Source organism: Fundulus heteroclitus, chromosome 2, assembly GCF_011125445.2.
Source record: "Fundulus heteroclitus isolate FHET01 chromosome 2, MU-UCD_Fhet_4.1, whole genome shotgun sequence".
Taxonomy (NCBI): Eukaryota; Metazoa; Chordata; class Actinopteri; order Cyprinodontiformes; family Fundulidae; genus Fundulus; species Fundulus heteroclitus.
The window spans coordinates 38,081,654-38,104,759 of record NC_046362.1 but is presented as its reverse complement, the minus strand read 5'-3'; the positions used below and the strand labels follow the sequence as shown (position 1 = coordinate 38,104,759).

The 23,106-nt window shown below is 46.7% G+C and overlaps 1 protein-coding gene across 2 annotated transcripts in view; it reads right to left on the bottom strand.

Moving 5' to 3' along the window:
- Nucleotides 1-4,269: 4,269 nt before the first annotated feature.
- The window catches only part of LOC105926542 (cat eye syndrome critical region protein 2), a 43,171-nt gene continuing 24,334 nt past the window's right edge, over nucleotides 4,270-23,106 (bottom strand). The window contains exons 3-19 of one of the 2 annotated variants that reach the window (XM_021316650.2): nucleotides 22,667-22,850; nucleotides 21,522-21,649; nucleotides 21,270-21,353; nucleotides 20,631-20,698; nucleotides 20,375-20,535; nucleotides 18,699-18,788; nucleotides 18,464-18,614; nucleotides 15,920-16,049; nucleotides 14,669-14,706; nucleotides 14,492-14,583; nucleotides 14,291-14,417; nucleotides 12,316-12,668; nucleotides 12,069-12,218; nucleotides 10,429-11,218; nucleotides 6,220-7,903; nucleotides 5,389-5,457; nucleotides 4,270-5,310 (exon numbers count right to left, since the gene is read on the bottom strand). In XM_021316650.2, coding sequence (XP_021172325.2) covers nucleotides 5,406-5,457; nucleotides 6,220-7,903; nucleotides 10,429-11,218; nucleotides 12,069-12,218; nucleotides 12,316-12,668; nucleotides 14,291-14,417; nucleotides 14,492-14,583; nucleotides 14,669-14,706; nucleotides 15,920-16,049; nucleotides 18,464-18,614; nucleotides 18,699-18,788; nucleotides 20,375-20,535; nucleotides 20,631-20,698; nucleotides 21,270-21,353; nucleotides 21,522-21,649; nucleotides 22,667-22,850 — 4,282 coding nt within the window. In that variant the 3' untranslated portion in view covers nucleotides 4,270-5,310; nucleotides 5,389-5,405. The remainder of the gene's footprint in view (nucleotides 5,311-5,388; nucleotides 5,458-6,219; nucleotides 7,904-10,428; nucleotides 11,219-12,068; nucleotides 12,219-12,315; nucleotides 12,669-14,290; nucleotides 14,418-14,491; nucleotides 14,584-14,668; nucleotides 14,707-15,919; nucleotides 16,050-18,463; nucleotides 18,615-18,698; nucleotides 18,789-20,374; nucleotides 20,536-20,630; nucleotides 20,699-21,269; nucleotides 21,354-21,521; nucleotides 21,650-22,666; nucleotides 22,851-23,106) is intronic. The other variant, XM_012862920.3, reaches the window with a different exon arrangement.

Genomic DNA, 23,106 nt, shown 5'->3' with positions numbered 1-23,106 from the left:
TCTCTGGAGTGATTTAATCTAAAAGCCAATGAAAGAAATATTTGTATCATCTGCAAACAAAACAAACTGTAATACTTTTGAAACATTATGAAGGTCATTTATGTAAAAAACACACAACACTGACTCCTGCTGGACACCACCAGCAATGTCCAAGCATGATGGCTGATAATCACCCATTTTTGCAATTTATATAATTAATCTAATTCAGTCATTAATATATTGAGATCAATTGTGTCACATGCTTTATTTAGATAAAAAAAACAGGCCTATTTCAAACTTTCAGAAACAAGTTCTAGTCTGCTAAAGAGTTTTTCTATAATCTTGGGAAATTGTGGAAGTGGAGAAACAGGCCTGTACTTTGTGAATTGGTGTCTATCTCCAGTTTTTATTTTGTTTGGAAATTGACCAGAGAGGCTACAGACATGATTCAGAGGTTTAATCTTCTGGGAAGAGGAGAGTGTGGTCAGGCCAAAAGAGGGAATCTCTCACCAAACAGTGTAACGGTTAGTTTGCTGCTGTCATGTTTTAATGGAACATTAGTTTGAAGCATTTGATGGACGTTGTCTTTTGTTTAAACACGTTCGTTTGCATTTGATGAGCTCAGTCTAGTGTTGACACGGCTGGAAAACGTGTGAAATGTAGAATATTCTGACAGTTGTTGCCTGTGTGTTTTAATCAGCCTTTACACATGTCCATAGTGACAGATCCAGGTGTGATTGTGTAAGAACAGGTTAATAAATGTCACTGATCATAGTAATAATAACGTTTCAAATATTAAATGTAACAGGAAACCAAAGGAGCGATCATTCTGATGGTTTACCAAAAGTTCATTTGAGTATAAGGTGGGCAGTAGTAATAGTAGCAAAAGAATGACACTAATGCAGTTTTAACATAGATGCTTTATTAATGTAGAAGCCTGATTAAGGTCATTTTTCTCCTTTCCCTCCTCTGGTAGTTCCTTTAACCCCATTTTTGGCCGAGTGGTTAAAACGATGCCTTTAATGCATTAAAACGGGCCTTTAATAGCCAGACTACCAACATAATAAAAAACACAATCAAATCTGTCAGATTACTTTATTACCCAGTGAAAATAATTCAAAAATAGTCCAAATAGCTTGAATGTATTTTTTCTTTTTCTTTTTTTTACGGAAAGTTTATGTTTGTCTTAGAAGGGATGGAAAGAGATGAAAAGCCCGTTTGACCTGTTTTGCTTTTGCACATAAGTTTGTTGTCACGCTCATATGCTAAATAAATTATATAAAACTTCAGATATCTCAATAACTAGAGAGATATCTACTAGGTTATTGCCAGGGAATGCAAAAAGTTCCCTCGGGCAGCGGCCCTCAAACTGGGGTCCCCGGACCCCAGGGGGTCTGCGAACCACGGGTTGGGGGTCCATGAAACGCATGTTGCTCTGTAGATCCCATCCTCGTTAATAAACAATGTTTTATGGGAGTTAATGCACTTTCGTTCTGAGAAAGCTGTGAGTACGGTTTGACTCCCACAGACTGCCATGGGTCCATGAGCAAGACCCTTAACCCCAGACTGCTCCCTGAGGAATGGGGTGAACAGAGACATTTCCCCCTGTGGGACTAAAAAGGGAATTCCTCTGATGTGTTCCTCCATCCTCGTGTCTATTTGCTGTTGATTCATGTAAAATCAATTGCTGAGGGAAGGTCATTATGATTAAATCCATTTAGTGTCAAACGTGGATTTGGTGCCTTTGAAACATTCTCAGTGTAAACAGATCTCTGGTGCATTCAGCAGCAGTCCTGAATGACCCCCACTGTGTGTTTCTGAGACACGGTGGAGTGGAAATAACGTAAATGAGATGTTTTGGTTTGTTTCATGAGTTAAACTCACTGATCGACATGTGAAACGTAACGTGTGGCAGAAAACCAACCCTGCACATCACCCTAAACACACACAGTGAAACACGGCGGCTGCAGCGTCATGCTGTGGGCTTGTTCTTCTCAACAGGAAACAGAGGAAGAGGAGGGCAACTGGGTTTACAAAGTCAAATTAAATCAAATAATGACTCTTATTCTATTTGTTCTGCTGTTTTATTGCTTCTTTTATGTTATTTCTTTTATTTTATGGATCTGTTCAGCACTTTGGATGTAAGACGCTGTATAAACAAAAGTTTGATTGAACTAGATGCACTTGAATTTATTTAGGGGCATTAAATAAAAGGGGGAACTTGGAAAATATGAGGTTGTTTATTGTTTATAGTCATCCTCCTTTTCAAGCTTTCTTTCAATATTTCTGATAGAATTATTTTTACTATTTTCTATCTTACTATTTTACTATTATCTACTAAGTTCATTGCATTTATTACGTATATACTCTTTACTACTAAGAAGTTTTTATGTTTTATTAAAGTGTATTTTATATGCCTGATCTCTCATTACTTTTGTTTATTGTTCATTAGGTTTATTGTGTTAATCATATTTGCTGGAATATACAGGCCAGTGGTTACTATTTTATTTTACTACGTATGTGTATTGATTTACTCTCTCTCTCTTATCGTTGCAGAAAGCAGAGAAATATGTTGTGACGATAATAAGTGTTTTTCTAAATAAGTCTGAAACTATGATGAACTGTATTCAGCCATCTGGAGTGCTTATGTATAAATGTCCTGTGTGGACTGCTTAGTATTATCTAACGGTCTGTTGCTGTTGTGAATCTTTACAGGACGGGTTTATAATATTTTATTCTGTTCTGGTTCTGGTCCGCTTCTCTTTCTGGCTTCCATGTTTACAGCACTGAGCTATATAATACACTGGAGTGCTAATCGCCGTCTGTTTGAACGAGTCGCTGTGAAGCCACTAGCCGACATATTGGTACTCCCTATTTCCCCCAGTAACTAGGGAATATGTGCACTACAGCATCGAATAACGAGGATTTTCTCATGTTCAGGGGGGCTTAAGACTTTTAAAATGTCAAATGCCATATATAGTTTTATGTTATGTTCTAAAAATATCAAGTACTGAGAAAGTCATGTGGTGAAATATTTTGCATTTTATTCATTTAAATATATATCTTTAACATTTATAAAGATATAAATAACAATATACAAAAACATATTTACATATGTGTATACATATATATACATATATACATATACACATACTTATATATACATTAATATATATATTTAATATGAATAACATGTAAAATATTTCAGCACCTAATTTCCTAGTAGTTGATAGTGTTAGTACATCCACTGACTGTAGAATCACCTATGAAACGTGTCCACACAGCCAGAAAACTGCTTGTTGTTGCAACCAAATCCTATGGGATTCCGTGAGAGTAGGGAGTAGCAAGATGGCGGCCAGTGACTTCAGTTTTTCGGCAAAATCAGCACTCCAGTGTATAATATAGCTCAGTGGTTTACAGGCTGCTGCTCTTTAGCCAAGATAAAATACCAAATGCTGCGCTTTGTGCTGGGAACCCTGGGAAGTCTCATCTGATTGGCTCAGGAACCAGGAAGTAAACACGGGCTGCACTCTGAACCAAAGTAGTTCTGGACCGTAGCTCTAGGTTTAAAAGGAGAAAAACGTGAAGAAGACATCGTTGATGGAGAGGATTGATTATAGGGAATGTTACTAACATCCTGTGTGAGAAATAAGCATGATTTAGGTTGATTCTGCAGTAAATATCTTACTTATTGCTCCTTTAATAGATTTCTGTTGCCTCATTAAAAAGGCCTGAATGTTTCATCGTGTTTGTCGTAAACTGCAGAGTTAAGAAAAAGGCAACATTCATCATAATAAGACAAACCCGTAGTTGAGAAACGCTTTTTATTTCTAAGACAGTATAGAAAATAATCCATTCCAGTCCCAAAATAATCCAAGTCAGTCAGACAGGAACATGTAAACGCAGCTTTAAAATCAAAGATACAAGACATTTTCCTCTTCCCAAAGCCTCCATGCTACCGAGGTTTAAAACATTAAAACATCAAAGGAAATCTTATATTAAAACAAGTCCAGAAATGTACAAAAGTTCTTAAAAAGAGCAAATAAATATGATTCACATTTAATCACGCCTAAATGGTTTAGTCACTAGTGCAGAGATGACGGAGGAGCAGATGGGGGGGGGGGGGGGGGGGGGGTGGTTAAGTCCTCCGGGCGCTGCCTCCTCGCCGCTACGCCGCAGTTCAGCATCAAACCAGCGAGTCGCTGAGCAAAACTCTCCAGTTTCTCCTGACGTCGGCTTAAAGACGCTGGAATCAAAGAGCGTCGACCTGCGTTAGTCCAACTGGACCGGAACCAGTCCACCCGGTCCTCTTCTCCCATCATGCATCATTCCAGGCCACGTTTACCCCGTCCACAGGCGGTGAGCCGGGCTGATGTTAGAAGCCACTCAGCAGCTGGTTGAGGTAGATTGAGTTGAGGACTAAACCGCACTAAGAGCGACTGAAGCGGAGCAGGAAGTCGAGTTTAATGCCGGACGGCGGAGAATCCGCTGAGCGCTGAAGACGAACCGGGCGGCGCCAGAACCAAAGCTGCTGTCTCCGTTCAGGCGTGCTGCTCCTTCCTCAAAGGACTGATAAAAATACCCGTATTCTGAAACCCTGAGCAGAACCTTACAGCAGGAGGAGGAACGTCCTGGAGATCAGCAGAACCAGAACCAGACGGAGCTCTGGCTGGGCTCCAGCGTGGACCACGGCCTCGCGTGTGCAGCGCAGCAACAGGCAGGGGAGGGGGGGGGGGGCCTCAGTAGTTTAGGACGCGTTTCTGAAGGCCACTCGGTTCTGGGGCGTCTGGACTGACTGAACGGCGCCGAGCAGAGAATCAGGGCAGCACCAGGTTCTGGCCCGGTTCTGCAAAGACATTCTTAAAGACGAAGGCAGCTTTGAAGATGCATATTTCACTGGGGGTGGAGGAAGGTTCTTAGAGTTCTGGGCAGAAAGAGGCTGGAGAGACCGGCGCTGTACGTCCTCACATGTGCAACCGCGGCGCCGCTTCTCCTGTCCCAACATTTACTCATACATTCACAACGAGGACGAAGGCGTCTGCAGGCCGCTTCTCACAGGACCTCCTCTTCCTCACCTGAGTTAATCTGACCGCGTGGGCCGTCCAGTGTTGCTAAGGCGATGCCCCCGGCCGGGCAGGCTGACCCGCTGCGTCGTCCTGCCCGGCCGACCGGAGCCGATTGATCCGCGCGGCTCAAAACTATTTCACATTTTCTCTGTTTGTTGCAGCAGCCGCCTGGCAGGATCTGCACCTCCAGACGGCTGATTCTGCTGGGGGTCGGTGAAGCCGCCTGGCCAGAACCGGACGCAGCTTCTGCCTGTTGGGTCCGTATCTGGAGGAAGAGGAGGAAGGTACGGTCAGGATGAAGGTGCGGTCGGTAACGAGCCGATTAAAGGCAGATTTTACTCACTCTGACCCTCCGGTGTTTTACGGCCCCTGTCTGCCTGCAGGACCTCCAGGAGCCGCCATCATCTGTTGTCTGTGAACAGTTTACACATTTAACCTGTTAGCGCCGCCTGCTGGTTCTGGTAAAATAAAGCTTTGGCTTACAGGGTTCATTACAAACATCAGGTCTTTTTTCATCCAAGGCAACAACGTTTGGCGCTAATTTAACTACAGCTCAGTCTGAGGATCTGGAGAAACGTTCCTTTATTTTTCTCCTGGAACGCTAAAGTTTAGATTCAGCCGTAAAAATCGGTGTCTGGACCAGTTCTGCCTCTTTGAGAGTTTACATCTCAATCCGCCTCTGATTGGTCGATCAGCCCCTCCTGTCGACTCGGAGACGCGTCAGGAGGCAGAACCAGCGAAGCAAAAACACAAATTGGTTTGGAGAAAATAAACAAAACGTCTCACCAGTCAGGCCCACTTTCCAGAACTGGTGGTTCTGATACTGAAAAAGGATTACCGGATTATCCACATTTCTAGCTGCCTCTGTTCATCCTGAGATTAAAGAAAACTTTCCCTCTGACAGAGCAGCAGGTGTTTGATCATCTTAACGACCTCAGAGCTGCAATGCTTTGTTATACATGATTAGATGACGTCCGTCTTTATTATTGTACATTTTATTATTAGTTAGTTTAGATTACTCTCATTGTTGTCTCCTCAGTAAACTGTTTTAAACCTGTTAGATTTGTGAATTCAATAAACGTGAAGCGAACTCGTTAACTCGCTGCTCACCTTTCAGGTGGATTTAATTAAAACGAGTTAGAAACGCTGAAATATTTGCTGAATAAAAACTTACCCGGGGTGTAAGAAGCGCTCTGGACCCAGGCCTCTCTGCTGGAGCAGCATGCCCTGAAAGTGCCCCCCAGCTCTGGGGTGTCTGTACACGGCCATGCGTGTCTGGCCGGGGGGGTAGGGCAGCTGCTGGGGGCGCTGCAGAGCCTCCATCAGATGGGGGTGGGGTCTCTGGGCGGCGTAGCGGGACTCTGGGTACGGCTGGCCAGGGTACGTGGATCCGTTTCCCACTCCGTGGCCCTGAGGCAGCATGTGTGGGGGGGGGACGCCGCCCTGCTGCACCCCCGGGTGCAGGGCGCGGGGGTCGTACATGAACCCGGAGGTTATGTGCGCGGCGGGATGCAGCTGGAGCGGCGGGGCGGCTCGATGGCGGGCGGCGGCGTTGTGGCTGTCGAGGTCGAGGATCTGTTTGGGGCTCTCTGGCGGTTCTGAGCTCTCGCTCTGCTTGGCGGGGGCGCTGCTCCCCCCCCGCTCCCTGGCCTCCTCCTCGGGGCCGGCGTCGGCTCCGGGACCCGGGGACAGGAGGCCAGCAGCACCGCAGGAATCTGAGCCCAGCGGAGACGCGCTGCTCTCTCTGAAATGACCGTTGGATCGCGTGGCGCCCGCAGGCAGGTAGGCGCTGGGTGGGAGGGGCCGCTGAGGCCGGAACGCAGGCTGGGGCCAGTCCTTGGGGGGGTAGCCCCCCCGGCTGAGCGTTTGGGCGTGAGGCTGGGGGTAGTAGGCCTGCTGCTGGTACTGGTGGGGTGGGTACATGTTGGTGAGGGCAGGTGAGTGCTGCTGGGCAGGTAGCTGGTAGGAGTAGGCTCCGCCCCCCTGCTGCTGGTACGCAGGCAGGGGGGCGGAGCTGTGCAGCGGGTTCAGGGTCTGGCTGTGATACGTGTGGTGAGCAGAGGGAGGCTTGTTGGTGTGGCTGTAGTGTGGCTGCAGAGGGTTAGCCATGCCGTACTGACTCTGGGAGGGCGGGCCGGCGGGGCTGTAGCTGGCAGGCGGCCCCCTCTGGGTCGGCCCCCCCACGCTGCCCCCGGCGGCCTGGGCCTGGCTGGGCTTGGGGCTGAAGGCCCGCTGCGTGTAAAGGCCGGCGGGCGGCCCGGGGGACACGATGGCGTGGTGCGGGGAGACAGCGGCGGCCTCTCTGTCGGGCCGGCCGGTCGGCTCGGCTGGGCCGGGCTGGGGGGGGGGCAGCGTGGCAGGATGGCTGGGCGGCAGAGAGGCGAGGGGGGCGGGCCGCGGGGGGCCGGGCTGGGCGGCCGGAGCCCCGGTCTGGGCCACGGCGTGAACGGGGCTGCTCTGTCGAGGAGGAGCAGGATGGTGGAGCTCTGAGGCGAGGGGCGGGGCGGGGGGGCCCTCACTGAGGGTCCTCTCTGGTTTTAAGGCGTTCTGCGGCTCCTCGCTGCGCTGCGGTTGGTTCCCAGGAGAACCCAGGGAACCAGGGACATGCAGCGGCCGTACCTCTGGACTGGTGTGGGCTAACGGAGCAGCGGGGCTGCGTCCGGCGGCCTCCTGCTGGCGGGCCTCCTGCTGGCGGGCCTCCTGCTGGCGGGCCTCAGGCGCTCCTGGAGGGTTTCCCTGTGAGGTTCTGTAACGCCCAGAGGGGCTCAGGGAGGCGATGAGATCCTGGTTGATCACATTTCTCTGTGAAGCAGCTTCCTCAGAGACGTCTGCGTCTTCTCTGGTCTCTGACACGGTTCCTGTTAGCAGAGAAATCAGGTCAGTGGTCTGAACGCTGCGACGCACACAGGCAGAGAAAAACAGCGGCCAGCAATTACTGTCGACAATTAAAACCAAACAAACGTTTACAAATTACAGATTATACATATAAAACTATTTATACTTCATACTGACAGACTTCAGTGCATTTTACTGGGATCTTAAGCGATGGATCAACAGAAAGATGTGTGAGGGGGCGACACCAGATGAACGTCTATAGACTGAACATCTACAGTAGGGCTGGACAATTAATTGCATTTGCAATAAAATCGCAATTTAAAAAACGCATTTCTAGTAGTAGTTTACACTAAATGTGATCAAATGATCTTCAGATCAATAATAAAAAAAAAGAAATAGCCTCTTAATTTAGCATCAAGTTAAAAGCTTCACATAACATAAACTCATCTTTTATGGCTGGAGATGCCAATAAGCCATGTGGCGCCCCCTGGGCCCTGTCGCCCTGGGCAGAGCGCCGTGGCCTGATTTAAAGACCATCCTGATTAGGGCTGCACAATTAATCGCATTTTCAATATAATCACAATTTAAAAAAACTGTTTCCAAATCACAGAGGTCTGCAATTGTTGGCTATATAACAATTAGTGGATCAGACGTCCTTTAGGTGTGGGTAAAATGTTTAAAGAGGGTTTGCTCCACATGGAAGGGAAGACAGTTGCAGCAGTGAGATAATCTAACTTTATTATTTGTTTTACAGTTTATATAATCATATATAAACATTATGATTATATAGTCATACTGTTTTACCAGAAACTTTCAGGAATCTCACCGTAGCATTAAGTTCTGGTGAAACTATTTAATACATAGACTTGTTTTTTGTTTGCATTTGCACTTTATGTTCAACAAGGATTGATGTCCAAATCAATTAAAAGCTGTTCTCTTGAATAATATTCTGATTAATAAAAACATTAAAGTTCTTGTTTTAAATAGTCCTCGTTTACAAACATCTTTATCTAGAGGCCAGTTTTGTTGCTTGTGGTTAAGGCAAAGAAAAGTAGAACTATATCGTTGGCAGAACGCAATAATTTCTGCTCCAAGTTGAAACGCAGCGGCTCTTTTAGCACCTGATCTGCACAGCGATGAAACAGATTGATTTGTTGTTTGTATGTTTAAAAAGACATGATAAATTAAACTAAAAAAAATTATCGCATTAAATCGCAATATTAAGATAAATCACAATCAGATTATTTTTCTAAATCGTTCAGCCCTAGTCTACAGACTGAACTTTTTTCCCATTCTTTGTTGCAAAATGCATCACACTCACTCAGATTAAACTAAGAACGTCTGTAAATGGCAATTTTTCAACTCTTGCCACAGACTCTTAGTTAGATTTAGGTCTGGACTTTGACTAGGCCGTTCTAACCCATAATTCTGCTCTGATCTAAACCATCCCATGATGTCTCAGAAATCAGTTCTGATTTATCTCCATCCATCTTCCCGTCTGAATTGCTTCCCTGTCCCACAGCATGATGCTGCCACCACCGTGTTTCAACAGGGGGATGGTGTGTTCAAGATTATCTGCAGTATTAGGCTACATTCACACTGCAGCCTGAAGTGACCCAATTACGATTTTTTTGCCAATATGCGACCTGGATCTGATCTTTTTATGACAGAACAACACAGATCTGATCTTTTTATGACAGTCTGAACAACACAGAACGGATTTTTTCAAATGCGACCTGCGTCTCTACGGCCCGGTCGCATTTATCTGACCTGTACGTCACCAATACTCGACAAACGTCACTATTCTGCGTCCTGCTATGCAGAAGCGATAAGAAAGACGACACCCATAGCGGACAACAATGAGGAGAGCAGTCAATGGAGAGAAAGCTCAGGTTAGAAAATAAATTAATGACCGCAAAATGCGCGCCAGCATTATAATCCATGTTTACTTCCGCAAACACTGAGGACGCTTGCTATGTGTGACGTCATCGCGTCCAGCGTATGCGGGACACTTAGGTGGGAATATGAACATCCACGCAAAAGAAAAATCAGATTTTACAAAAAAATCATAATTGAGCATTAAGACCTGCAGTGTGAATGTAGCCTTAGTTTAATTTGTAAGAATATTAGAATCACAAATACTTTCCAGCCCAGTTTACGCTTCCACACCACTTTGAGTTGGTCAGTCACATAAATCCCAATGAAATACATTGAAGTTTGCAGTTTTAATGTGACTAAATACAGATTACGGGGACCTGTAAATCATCTATAAAATCTAATCTGCAAATTAGTGACGTATTTGTTTTCTTGCACCGTTATAGAAACGACTGAGAAGCCGTAAGAAACGAACCAAACTGATGAATATTCAATCAGCTTCCTACTGTGAGGCATAATTTAATGAATATGTCAAAAGCAGTTGACACAGAGGGAGGGGGGGACGGGGGGGGGGGGGGGGGGGCTTTACTTTAAGGAGAACATAGGAGCAGAAAAGGTTTGCGTTCTGTCACACAGAGACGTTCTGGTAGAACGGCAGAAAGGTCGGGTCTACCTTTGGGGTCCGCGGCCGTCTGCTGGGAGGACTGGCTGTCCCCCCCTTTGTCTCCTGCAGGACGCAGCAGCTGAACCTCAAGGGAAGGGGGGGGTTGGGGGGGGTGAGCTGGGCTGCTGCCAAACCCTGACGGGGCCCCTGGCTGCTGAAAGTGTCCTGTGTGCTGATGAGGGGTGCCGGCGGGGGGTCCAGAGGAGGCCGACAGCTGCTGCAGGGCCCGCATCTCTGGGCTTTCCAGCATGGAAGACAAGTGAGTCCTGCTAGTGGAGTCTGGCTGAGGCCCAGGGGCCTGAGAAGACAGGGGCCCCAGGGAGCTGGCTGCAGCAGACATCTGATGCAGCGCGTTGGGGGGGTGCTGGGGGTAGCCGGCAGCTTCCGGCCACGGCTTATGTCCCATGGGTGGGGGGATTCCCCCGTAACCGAAGCTGCGCTGGTTGGCAGCGTTAGGATCCTGCATCCGCACGCCGTTGGGGCCCGGCCGGTTCATACCGGGCCACAGGTTGGAGGCCCCCATGCCAGGAGATCTCAGGCCCGGGTAGGGGTGCTGACCCGGTCCCTCTGAGCCGGAAAACCTGTTGGCCATCGGATGCAAGCTGTGGCCCTCTGGACGCTGGTGCTGGGGATACATGCTGCCTTCAGGAGGCGGTCCCGGCTGGAGGGCCAAGGGCCGCGGCCCCAACGACGGACCGTGAGTCGGACCCATGTAGTGGCCCTGCTGCCGAGGCGCCGCGGTGGGATCTGGGCCCACTGGGTACCTGGGGCCCATGGGAGGCCCGTCAGCCATGCGGTTCTAGATGACACAAACAGATCACACGGTTAACTGGGTATTAACTGGGTTAACTGGGGTTTAACTGGGTTAACTGCATATTAACTGGGTTAACTGGGTATTAACTGGGGTTTAACTGAGTTAACTGGGGTTTACCTGGGAATTAACTGGGTATTAACTGGGTTAACTGGGTATTAACTGGGGTTTAACTGTGTATTAACTGGGTATTAACTGGGGTTTAACTGGGTTAACCGGGGTTTAACTGGGTTAACTGGGGTTTAACTGGGTTAACTGCATATTAACTGGGTTAACTGCATATTAACTGGGTTAACTGCGTATTAACTGGGTTAACTGGGTATTAACTGGTTTAACTGCGTGTTAACTGGGTTAACTGCATATTAACTGGGTTAACTGGTGGTTTAACTGGGTCAATTGGGGTTAACTGGGAATTAACTGGGTTAACTGCGTATTAACTGGGGTTTAACTGGGTTAACTGCGTTAACTGGAGTTTAACTGGGTTAACTGGGGTTTAACTGGGTTAACTGGTGGGTTGACTAGGTTAACTAGGTTAACTGAGGTTTAACTGGTGGATTAACTGCGTTAAATGGGAGTTAACTGAGGTTAACTGGTTTTTGTTAACTGGGTTAACTGGGGTTTAACTGGGTTAACTGGTGGATTAACTAGGTTAACTGAGGTTTAACCGGTTGATTAACTGCGTTAATTTGGGGTTAAACTGGGATTAACTGAGGTTAACTGGGTATTAACTGGTGGTTTAAGTGGGTTAACCCCAGTTAACCCTTCCCTTCATCATGGTTTACTGCCAACAAAACTTTCCATAACTTTCTCAGTTATGGACGACAAAGAGTTTTTCTACCTGCAGGTTAAAACTGTGAGGGTAGCGGCTGAAGTTGGGCTCTCCGGGTCTCGGCAGGTGGACTGGGTAGCCGAAGCGAGGATCCATCGCTATCCTTTGGCCGTACATCTGCGGGCCATGAGGACCGGCGGGACCAGCAGCAGGACGCAACTGATGAGAAAACCGAGAGAAAACAGAGACGTTAGTCTAGTTTAGGTTATTCAGGTTATTCAGGGCGGGGCTGCTGAGGATCTCAGGGATCTGCTACCTGCTGTCCTGGGTGGAACATGTGCTGCTGGCCTGGAGCCAGGCTGTGAGGATGAGCGGGGCCGTTAGCCCAGTGAGGAGGACGCTGCGGTCGGGTCAGCCTGCCGTCCTCGGCCTCTGGGGGGGCGCTGCCTTTGCCCTGCGGGTTGCGTTTACGCTGGACCTGCTCTGTGGCCCTGATCAGACTCTCGGGGCCTAAATGTCGACTGTTACGGCTCCGTTTCTTGTCCTTGCGCTCTTTGTCTTCCCGGCTGATGTGGAACTCCTCGTCGGTGTCGCCGTCCTCTGATGGGAAGTGTTTGAGCAGGGCGCGGTTGAAGCAGCGCTCCAGAGACTCGGCCATGATGGTGTACTCTGGGGACAGACAGGAGTCAGCTGAGGACAGGACGGTCGTCTGTAAACTGCCTGTTACTGTCACATAGAAATGTTACAAACAACCTGAATAAATGGTGATTTTTATTCTTTGATGGAGCAGATCTACCAAATCAACTAACCCCCCCCCCCTAAGTACAGGTTGCTTTGACCTGATCACTGGTTCTGAGACTTTAACGTGTCTATGGAGGAATTCAGACCCGATCTGGTTTGAGGAATAGTTTTAATTGGAGGTTTTTCTCCTTGAGGGTTAAGCATCTTTTTGCAGTTTAGACCGTGGATTTGACTAGGACATTCTAAATGCTTCATTTATTTTGCGTCGCCCGGTTAAGTAGCCCGGTTGGTCTTGGACCACGGCGAGGCATCATAGGAGCGGCCATCTTGCTTTCTGATAGCACCGCGGTTCTGCCGGCCATGAAACAACAATGTCTAATCCGCTGGGTGCAAAAGTTTTGTTCAGGCTCAAAATGGATTTAAGTTAGCAGCATCCGGATGAACGCTTAGCGTATATTGTTTAATTTGAGGAGGAATATATGGGTTTAGGTGTTTTTTACAGTCATGGTATGTGCTTAGGCCCCTTTAGGGTAACGTCAGATGATTTCTGCAGACAGAGGCATCGTTTGGCCGACTTCATGTTGGGAAACAGGTTCAGTAATCAGGCGTCTGGTGAAATGTAACCGAAACGCTGTGGTTGATCAACAGGGCCACGCTTTAAACAGCCAGTTGCTTTTTTCTTCCTCTACACTGCAAAAACAGATCTAAAAATAAGTAAAATGTTCTTAAAGTTAGTGTATTTGTCCTTGATTTGAGCAGGTAAATAAGATTATCCGCCAATGGAATGAGTATTTTGACCCCTAATATAAGATAATTAGACATTCTGCACTTGAAATAAGATGATGGAGATGAGTTGTTCCTATTTTAAGGTCAAAGATTTTGTTCCATTGGCAAATCATCGTATTTACCAGCTCCAATCAAGGACAAATACAATAACTTTAAGAACATTTTACTTATTTTAAGTTCTGTTTTTGCAGTGTAGTCTTCTTGGTCTGATGTGAAAATTAGTTTTATGATCTAAAAAAAAACAATCTAAGTTTAACAAAAATGTAAAAACAGAAGGTAAGTTTATTGATGAAGCACTTTTCAGTAACCAGATGATTATGAGGAGACCTTTGTACGGGGGGGAAGCTATAAACTGTAACCTACACGGCCTCCATGGGCTCAAAGGAGACCAAACTGGCCAACTGTTGTCAGCCTCGCCCTGTCCAAATGGCCGGGTCAGAGGGCTAAGGCTGCCCCCCCCCCCCCGGGCCCTGCTACGTCTCTCCTCCCCCACCCGTCCCCCGGGGGAGCATTGAGCAGGATGGATGGCTCCAGACAGGGAGCTTAGGGCCAGGAATGTTCCTCTGGGTCCCCCTGAGCGCTGCAGCACAACTCAATCACTCCCCATTAATCAGCGTCAAGGCTGCCCTGCTGCAGCAACATGTCCCCCCCCCCCCCCCTCCTTCTGCTACAGCTCCTCCCTGAGAAACACATTTACACCTCAGACACGCACAGAAACACATTCTGAGGCCTTAGCGCGTGTTTAACTCATACAGAATAATTACCGCTGTCTTCTCCGTTATATTCCACGCAGTTTTCAAACATGAGCTTCACATCAGCAACAAACTCCTCCTTGGCGACGTAGTCCCCGTCGCTGAGCTTCTTTTCGATGGTGGACAGGTCCATGGGAGTCTGACGGGATGGAGGACACGATATTTAGCATAGATCCGTGTTAAATTTAGAAATGAGATGAATCCCTGGCGTACCTGGATGATCTCGTGGTAATTGGGGGCGTAAGAGTCGTCGACCGGCTCTAAGAACGGCCAGGAGTCTTTATGAGCTTTCAGAGCCTCGAGCACTAAAGGACAGAAATGATCGGGTTAAACGTCCGGCCAGACGTCTACGGCAGACTAACACGAAGCAAAGCGGGTTTATGAACGCACCTTTATACAGAGCGGTGTAGTCATCGTCAATATCGTAACTGAAAAGGCAAATATTTGAGAAGGTGAAGATGAGCAATAGAGCGTCATTGAGTAAATATCGTCTCTAACAAAGCGGTGCAAAGCTGTGGAGTTTAAACCACCTTTGGCTGCAAGCAGTTCCACTTTTCTACACTTCTACTCAGTCGACATCCATCTTCAGCTTGGTCTGGACTTTGACTAGGCCATTCTTGCTTAGATCTAAACAGCTGGTGTCTCCGACTCCAACACGGCCTGAAGGACACCTGTGATCTGACCCATGATAGCTCTGGTCGTACCTTTACGTGAAGCTGAACCTCCTCCCTACCCTAAGGCCCTGCTGAAGGGTAGGGAGGAGGATCATCATGTGGACCTGCTCTCTCCAGGTCCACATGATGATCAGAGCTCTGGGAGGTTCTGTAGAACCTGACCCTGCTGTAAACTGGACCAGAACTTCCTCTCTGACCCGTCTGCTGGGTTCCCTGGTGTCCATGATGCTGGTTGTTCTCTGATGTTCTCTAAATAACCTGAGACCAGAACCAGAACCCCTGCAGTAAAATCCAGGTTAAACTGCACACCAGGTTTTATTTTATTCTCCTGCATTAAAACTGGACCTATTATACTTCCTTTTAATGCTAATTACATGGAGGGTAGGTCTATGGGCGATACAGAAACATCTTCATTACATTTCTTTTACACAAAATCTCTAGTTCTGCCTATTATGACCTTTAGGGCTCTGTCACGTTTATGCAAATAAGCTGCAGCTGGCCACGCCCCCTAACGCCATGTTTACACTCACACTTACAGGTGGAAAGCAAACAGATGCACAATGATACACCAGTTCATCTTTGACCCGAGTCAGACCCACAAGCAGGTGGAGCAGGGCTGATGAAGTGGGCGGAGCTTCGCTGCTGTTGCTAGGTGAGGGGCGGAGCCTGCTGATTATGACGTAACAATCAGGAGGTTTTTGGAACAGCTCGTTTTTTTTACAACCAAACATTTAAATGTTGCCAAAACGCGGCTGGATGTTTTTGTTTAGAGCTTGGATTGTTTCTAGAAGCAGCAGAGAGCAAAAATTGTCCCCTTTAAATAAAACCTGCGTCCTTTTTCTTCCACTTTAACAATAATCTGGCACCTTGTGATGTTTAATCATCAGAAACCCTTTTAAACACACTGAGGTTTGCAGCTGCAACACAGCAAAGTGTGAATCTGAGGAAAAGCTCGACTGGTTCTCACAATTCTTTGCTCCTTCGCGTTCTCTTGATGGGAGACGGCGGCTCCAGGTTCAGAAGCTCAGGCGGGAGGTCTTTTCCTTGAGACAGCAGCCAGGCCTTCTCCTCACGCATCCTCCGCCTCTTGGCTCGCTCTGAGGGAAAGCCGACAACACAGCGCTCAGTTAGACCCAAAGGCAGCGGCGGGGAAACGCCGTGTGATCGCGGTTTTAGGCTTCGAAGGTTAGGTCTAAATCAGGGCTTTGAACCGGTTCAAGGAACGAAAACGAAAACCGGGAACTTTTTGTATTTTACAGGGAACAGAAACGAAACCGGAAACGTTATTATTCTTTATGTTCTGGAACTGGAACACTTATTTAAAAACAATGGTAATTGGTTAATACCGGTTTTATTTCATTCCTCAAAGTTTTCGTTGCCTAATTAACTAAAAAAAAAAAAGTAACAGCTGACTCCGCCAGCTGTATGTCGCTCCGCCTAGCTCCACTCACATCCATCTGGGACCTCTCCCATAGAGAGTGATTTCTCCAACCAATTTTATGGTCTGGCCAATCAGGACGCAGGGCTGGAGTTTCATAGATGTGACGTAGTGGAGAAGCGACCGTGACGTGAGACTGTTTTGATAGCAATGGCGGCTCGTCGAGGAAGCAAGCGTTAACATTGATGCTGGTATTTCTTCCGTGTTGTCCAATCTACCCAATATTGTTTCATTAAAAGAACATCAGAGAACGCCTCTGAAGGCTTTTCCGGGGCGCGTCCACAGTGGACATCTTGTGGGTTAGCGGTTAGCGCGAACCATGTTAGGAGGCCTTTAGTCCTCGACGCGGTCGGCCCGGGATCGACTCCGACCCGCGGTGCTTTGCCGCCTGTCTTCCCCCTCTTCCTGTCAGCTCACTGTCAATAAAACGCCCGCCACTAGAGCCGCAAACACATAAAAAGTTTTTTTTTTTCCTGCGTCGCTCTCATCAGCGTCACGGGTTAGCTTCGGTGTGAGTGGTTGAAATAGCACGTCGATAAAGATGACAGACAAGTGGCTTATCCAATCATATGCAAGAATTTTTGATGAGGCCCAGCATTCAATAAAGGCAATTCCTATGGAGATGTCCCAGATGGATGAGTGGAGCTAGGCGGAGCGACATACAGCTGGAGTCAGGTTAGCGCACGTAACCATGACGGCTGAGGTTCACTTCCTGTGTGACATCACATCACACATTCGCTGACTGAATGGAGAGAGAGCGGTGTCTCCACTAGAGCTACACATCTTAAATAAGAGGTAAATTACGATCCATCGTTAAGTAAAACGCTCATTCCAAACACAATATCAATAGCTGTATTTGTCGACGAAATTAACCGTTCCGGGAACAGTATTTTTTTTGTTCTAACCGGTTCGGGAACGTCAATTTATTGGTGGAACTCATAACCGGAAACGTTATAATTCCGTTTCTGTTGGGAACGAACCGATTGGGAAACAAAAATTGGTTCAAAGCCCTGGTCTAAACTGTCGGTGCGATCTCTTTGAGGCCGACGTGAATCAGGCCTGGACCGTCAGGGACGACAGCAGCTCACTGAGTTACCAGAGAGCAGCTCATCTGTCGTCCGTCTTCAGGTCCAGTCGATGAAAAGAGCCGAACAGAGAGAGTAGAAACACACGACTGCGTTAGCTTTCTACATGAAAGGCAGCGCGGCCTGCCGGACCCCTGCTGGGGACATTAAACATGTCTGAAGGAGAATATCTACAGATCCTGCTGCTCATGGACACCATCAGCAGCTCATTAAGTCCTGATAGATGGCATCAGAGCGAGCGAACCAAGGGATCCTCTGATTAAAGGCTTTTCTGTCCCCGTCCCGCTCTGGGTTCTGCTCTTAAATCAAACAGCGTTTCCAGCTCCAGAAGTGAGAGGGGCCATCATGATCCATTAACAAAGCTTCACACCTGCAGTTCCCCGATGACACAGTAAATAGTTGGCCAAATATTATAAAACCGTATTTTCAGACCATAAGGGGCACTTAATATTCTAAGTGTGTAATATCACTCCTTCACGTCCTCAGCTCTCTATTGTCTCTGTGGGGAGGACAGAGTAGCTGGACTAATCTGCCCTGATTCTGACATGAGGCCAAAATAAATGTAGCTTTTATATTAAATTAACTTACTAGGTTTATTGTTGCTAGCGCTACTCCAGGCTGCCTTACATGAATGCGCTTCTAGTTCAGACATTACAGTCAGGCAGGCTGGTAGACAGCTCAGGGGTCCTCAGGTAGTGACACAGTGTACCGTAATGCTCCTAATATGCATTCAGCAGAGCGGCTGTGTTGCTAACCAAAGTCGTACTTAAACATTTTAACAGGTTTCTGAGTGTATTGTTCCACATAAAATCAGTCAGTAAACACAACGGTGATCATAGATAAGGAGCACCATCAGTTTTTCAGAAGATTTAAGTATTTTAAGTGCGCCTTATAGTCCAAAGACTCCGTTAGTTGTTACACTGAGGTGTGTGGGGGTCTGGGGGCTGCAGACCCCGCCATGGGGGTCCGGGTGACTCGGGCTCCTCACCCTCGGCAGCTTTGATCTTCTCTAACTTCTCCCTCTGCTGTTCTTCCTGCAGGAGCCGCTCCTCTTCCCGGCGCTGCTCGGCCAGCAGAACCTGCCGGTCCAGTTCTTCGTCTTTCCTCCTCTCCTCCTCTGATCTGCCCTTCAGGTTGTCCTGCACGCACAAACACCAGAGCTGTACTCGCCTCGCCGTCCACGCCGTGTTCAGCGTAAACGCGGAGCCGCCGCTTCCACTCACCTCGTTCTCGTGCTCGACGGGACTTTCAGAGAAACCCTGAGACGTCCGGACCGGCGCCGGATCCAGTAACTTCTGTTTCTGCTCTCGCTCCTGAACAAGAGAAGGAACACGGACACAAAGTTTGGTTCTGCTTCTAGAACCGTAGTTATGCAGCCCCCCCCCTCCCCAACCTGTTTCTGTGATTGTCAGGGACAAAGCCGGGACGGTGTTGATACATATTTACACAACTAAACATTTTCACTTTCAGCTCCGGCATCCTTCAGCTTAGACAGAGATAAAAATGTCGGTTTTGCAGCTGGAACTCTGTGAGCTTGTTTAGAAGTTCTGCAGCATAAATCGTGACGTAAATGTTCAAAAAAGATAACGGAGAAAATAGAACGGCTTTAAAACTAACTTTAGATCAGATCAGTTTGTTTTTCCGCTGCTATAAGCTGTAACTGTCCGTCTCTGTGGCATTATGAGGTAATTTGTCTAATCTAATCTTAAAGGACATAAATATATCTGGAGAGGCTGCATTCATCTTTCTGCTCTCCTGCAGGATCCAAGGACACAACTTAAGGGGTAAGAAAGTGGATCTTGCAGGACATGGACCCTTTAATCTGCTGTTTGATGTAACTATATACAAATTAAACTGATGAATACCAACCAAAGTTAACATTCTACCTGTAATGATCTGTAGCAGCAGCATGAAAAACTCTTTGACCTTTCAGTAAACGCCATTAGAGTCGTTTAGATCGACGTTTATTCCCAACACACAGCTTTCCCTCTGGGTTCTGGAGAATTTAAGGCAGAATCAGAAACCTCCTTCTTCATGCGGCTGGATAAGATTAATGTTCTCCGTTTGGAAAAGAGGAAGGTTTAAAACTGACCACACTGACAACTGGAGCTGCACAGCGAACTGAGTTTAGCTGAATTTATCTGGATAATGAAGCCGTGTGTGTGTTCGTACATCTGGAAAGGAAAAAGAAGAAGACGTGGGAGGAACTAAACGACACTGGTGGAAAGGAGATAAAAGGGCAGCATTTCCCCCGTCTGTCATTCAGAAACACTGATGAGGCTCCAGGCGCTACACCTCCACCCAGAAAAACCTCCAGACTCTCCGACACGAGGCTCAGGCGGCGCCGCAGAGCGGGCCGACAGAACCCAGCAGAACCGAGCAGCGTACACTGCAAAGACTAAAAGTCAAATTTTATTGAAATTAGTGTTTTTTTGTCCCTGATTTGAGCAATTAAACAAGATTACCTGACAATGGAATTAGTATTTTTACTCCTAAAATAACATTATTAGATATATTCACTTGAAATAACATGATCGAGATGAGTTGTTCCTATTTTAAGAGCAAAAATCTTATTCCATTGACAGATCATCTTATTTTCTGCTTCAAAATCAAGTGCAAATACACAAATTTCCAGAGGATTTGACTTACTTTTAGTTTTCTTTTTGCAGTGGAGGCGTAATCTGCTCCTGGGGAACATCGAGTTGTTCCTTAGGGAACTTCATACCTACTGGTTTTATATGATCCACTGAATGCAACTATAATCACAGCTGAACTGGAGTATATCTGATAAAATGCAAAGTGAACTGGACTGAGGTGAATTTAACTGGATGTGTTGGTCTTATGAAAAGGTCTTGGATGAGAATAGCTGTGAAACGGATTATTCGTTATCGGGTCTGACCTTGTGCTCGATCATGCTGCTGATCTCAGGCAGGAAGTTCTGGCTGATGACGCGGTAAAGGTGCCGGTCCTGCGGGGACGTTTTGTCCTTGATGCTCTCAGCCAGGCTGATCCACTGTTCCTCCGTATCACAGACCAGGGACCAGGCGCCTCGTTTACGAGCTGGCAGCAGCACAGCAGAGAGACACGGAGGTAAACGAGAGTAAATCTCTGGACAGCAGACCCGAAAACCTCAGACTCCTTTAGATGTGGATTACCTGAGGTCGGAGGAACGTCATCCAGACCGTCGTCTGTTTTCACTTCTGTTACATCACCTTCCTCTTCACTGGGCAAAATAAAGGGATAGCGATAAATAAACCTAAAATCTACTACCATTAAACACAAATACAGCTCAATTAATTAGAACATCATCAACCCGTGCCACATATGGAGAACATGCAAACTGAAGAAGAAAGGCCCTGGGCGGTAGAAGCATGCAATGCTGAATATATGTTTAGGAAAATATATTGTGGAAATATTCTAAAGAGGAAACTTTTTTACTCTACTGAGTGCAGTACAGTACAGAACATGGACGTATCAGCAGGTCTACATTTCTGGCTTCTGATTTAGCTGCAATCTAAAATGAATGTTGGACATTTGCCTGTGTGTAAAAACACTGTGCAACAAATTAGTGAAATAAAGGTTGATGATATTCACATTAGTTGAGCCGCTTCTGTAATAAACGTATCAAAAATTCTTTATCAAACAAGACATGAAGCTGATTTAGGCAATTCATTATTTTCAGTGCAGGTCTTCCTTTAGGACGAACACAAGCGTCCAATAACTTATAAAAACGTGGTAAACAGCCTTTAAACCAGCTGTGGAAGTTTAAAAAACTTCTGGTTATCCATATTCACCTCATATTATTGTCTTCTAACTGTCGCTTCTTTGGTGGTCTTCCCCTTCTCTTCTTCTCTGGTAATGATGGATCAAACTCGCTGCTTAAAGACAGAGAAGAACTTTTAAGGCCCCAGAATCCTTAACAAGCCAATAAACGTGTCACGATTACACGCCTGAACATCGACCGTTAAAATCAGATGAAACTGACACGTTTAGCCTCGGGGGGGGGGGGGGGGGGGGGGGGGGGGGGGGGTCAGACCAACACCTACCTGAGCCTCTCAGCTTTCCTCTCAGCCGGCTCTTCTTTGTACATACGAGTGCCGTAAAAGTACCAGTAGAGGGCGCCGTCTCCATCTTGCCCCAGGGGCTCCACCCTCAGGCTATCTGCATCCAGCCCCTGCACACAGGAAAAGTGAAATCATGGTTTCAGTGATTAATGCCATTCAATCCTTTCATCTGCAGATCATAGAGACACGAGTGGAAAACTGCATCATAATAAACTTTTATTACTGAATCAGACCCAGCGGAAAAACAGCAGGGAAAATCTCAGCAATGCCTAAAAATGGGTCTAAAATATAAGCACAGAGCTAAAAACAGAAACAGAAACTCAAAACAAATCCCTTTGAAACTACTATAAGTCGCATTTATTTATGAAATTTTATTTCACACAATCTGAAGACTGAAAACTAACATTTAATCTGGTAAACTAACTTATTCTATTGCGCAGCTGCATCTATAATCAGCTGAATAACCTGGAACATACGGGGGAGGATGACTGGGGGAAATTAGCATAAAAAGCCACCAACTCCAAGTTGTGGTCAGAGCATTTCGCTCTAACTAGGCTGAAATCAGACCGTTAGCGTAGCGATGCTACGTGCTAAGCTAACAGTAAGACACGGATGTTTCAGAGCAACATAAAGCTCAGAGCATCAGAGAAAGTTGTAAAACGCACAGACAACAGAGCTGTAAGCTAGCGCTAGCTGCTGTTAGCTTCACGGCCCAATAACAGGTTCTGGTTCCTTCAAGCTGCTCCACGCAACGATCTGCTGCATGAATGCAGACTGGAACAATATATGTACATGTGTTCAGTCTTTGTGGTTTATAACTTAATGTTTTAATTAATTTTTAAGTGGTGCAAGAGCAGCATAGTTTTCACATGCATAGAGCGCCCTCTTGTGGCTATAGACGGTAACGTTCACTACTTGGTTCATGTTGTTCAGTATAATTTACCGTTTAAATCTGATATATAAGTCGCACCTGATCAGCCAAAACTATGAAAAAAGTGCAATTTATAGTCAGAAAAATAGGGTTCATGATTTATTTATCAGAAAACCCCATAAAGCTGGGACCAGATGAATCCCCTCCCTGGTGGAGAGGGATGAAGATCCAGTGATGGTCTCAGGGCGAGCGCTACCTTCAGCAGGTCGAACACGTCGGCAGCATCCAGGCGGTAGTCGCAGAGCCGGTGCAGCAGCTCCACCTGAGTCCGAGGCGGGAGGCCGTGGAAGGGCCCGTCACGCAGCGGGTTGGGCTGCCCCTCCTCCAGCTCCCACCTGTAGCTGATGATGTCATCCAGGTAGCTGCTGAACGTCTGCGGGCTAAACACAAACGTGTGGATTTATTTATTTTACACAGAAACATCACAAACCGCTGAATAACATCCCCAAAAAAAAAAAGACAAAAAGAATCTGTATTTTACAAATCCGATTATACTTTTGCACAACTTTAAAACACAAGACTTGACCGGCCGCCTGCTGCTGTTTTTATTCTAGACGCTGAGGCTGGAGCGCCTCATCCAGACCCGGAAAAGCAAACATTCCTGCTTCAAACCAGAACGTTTTATTTGGCTCTTAT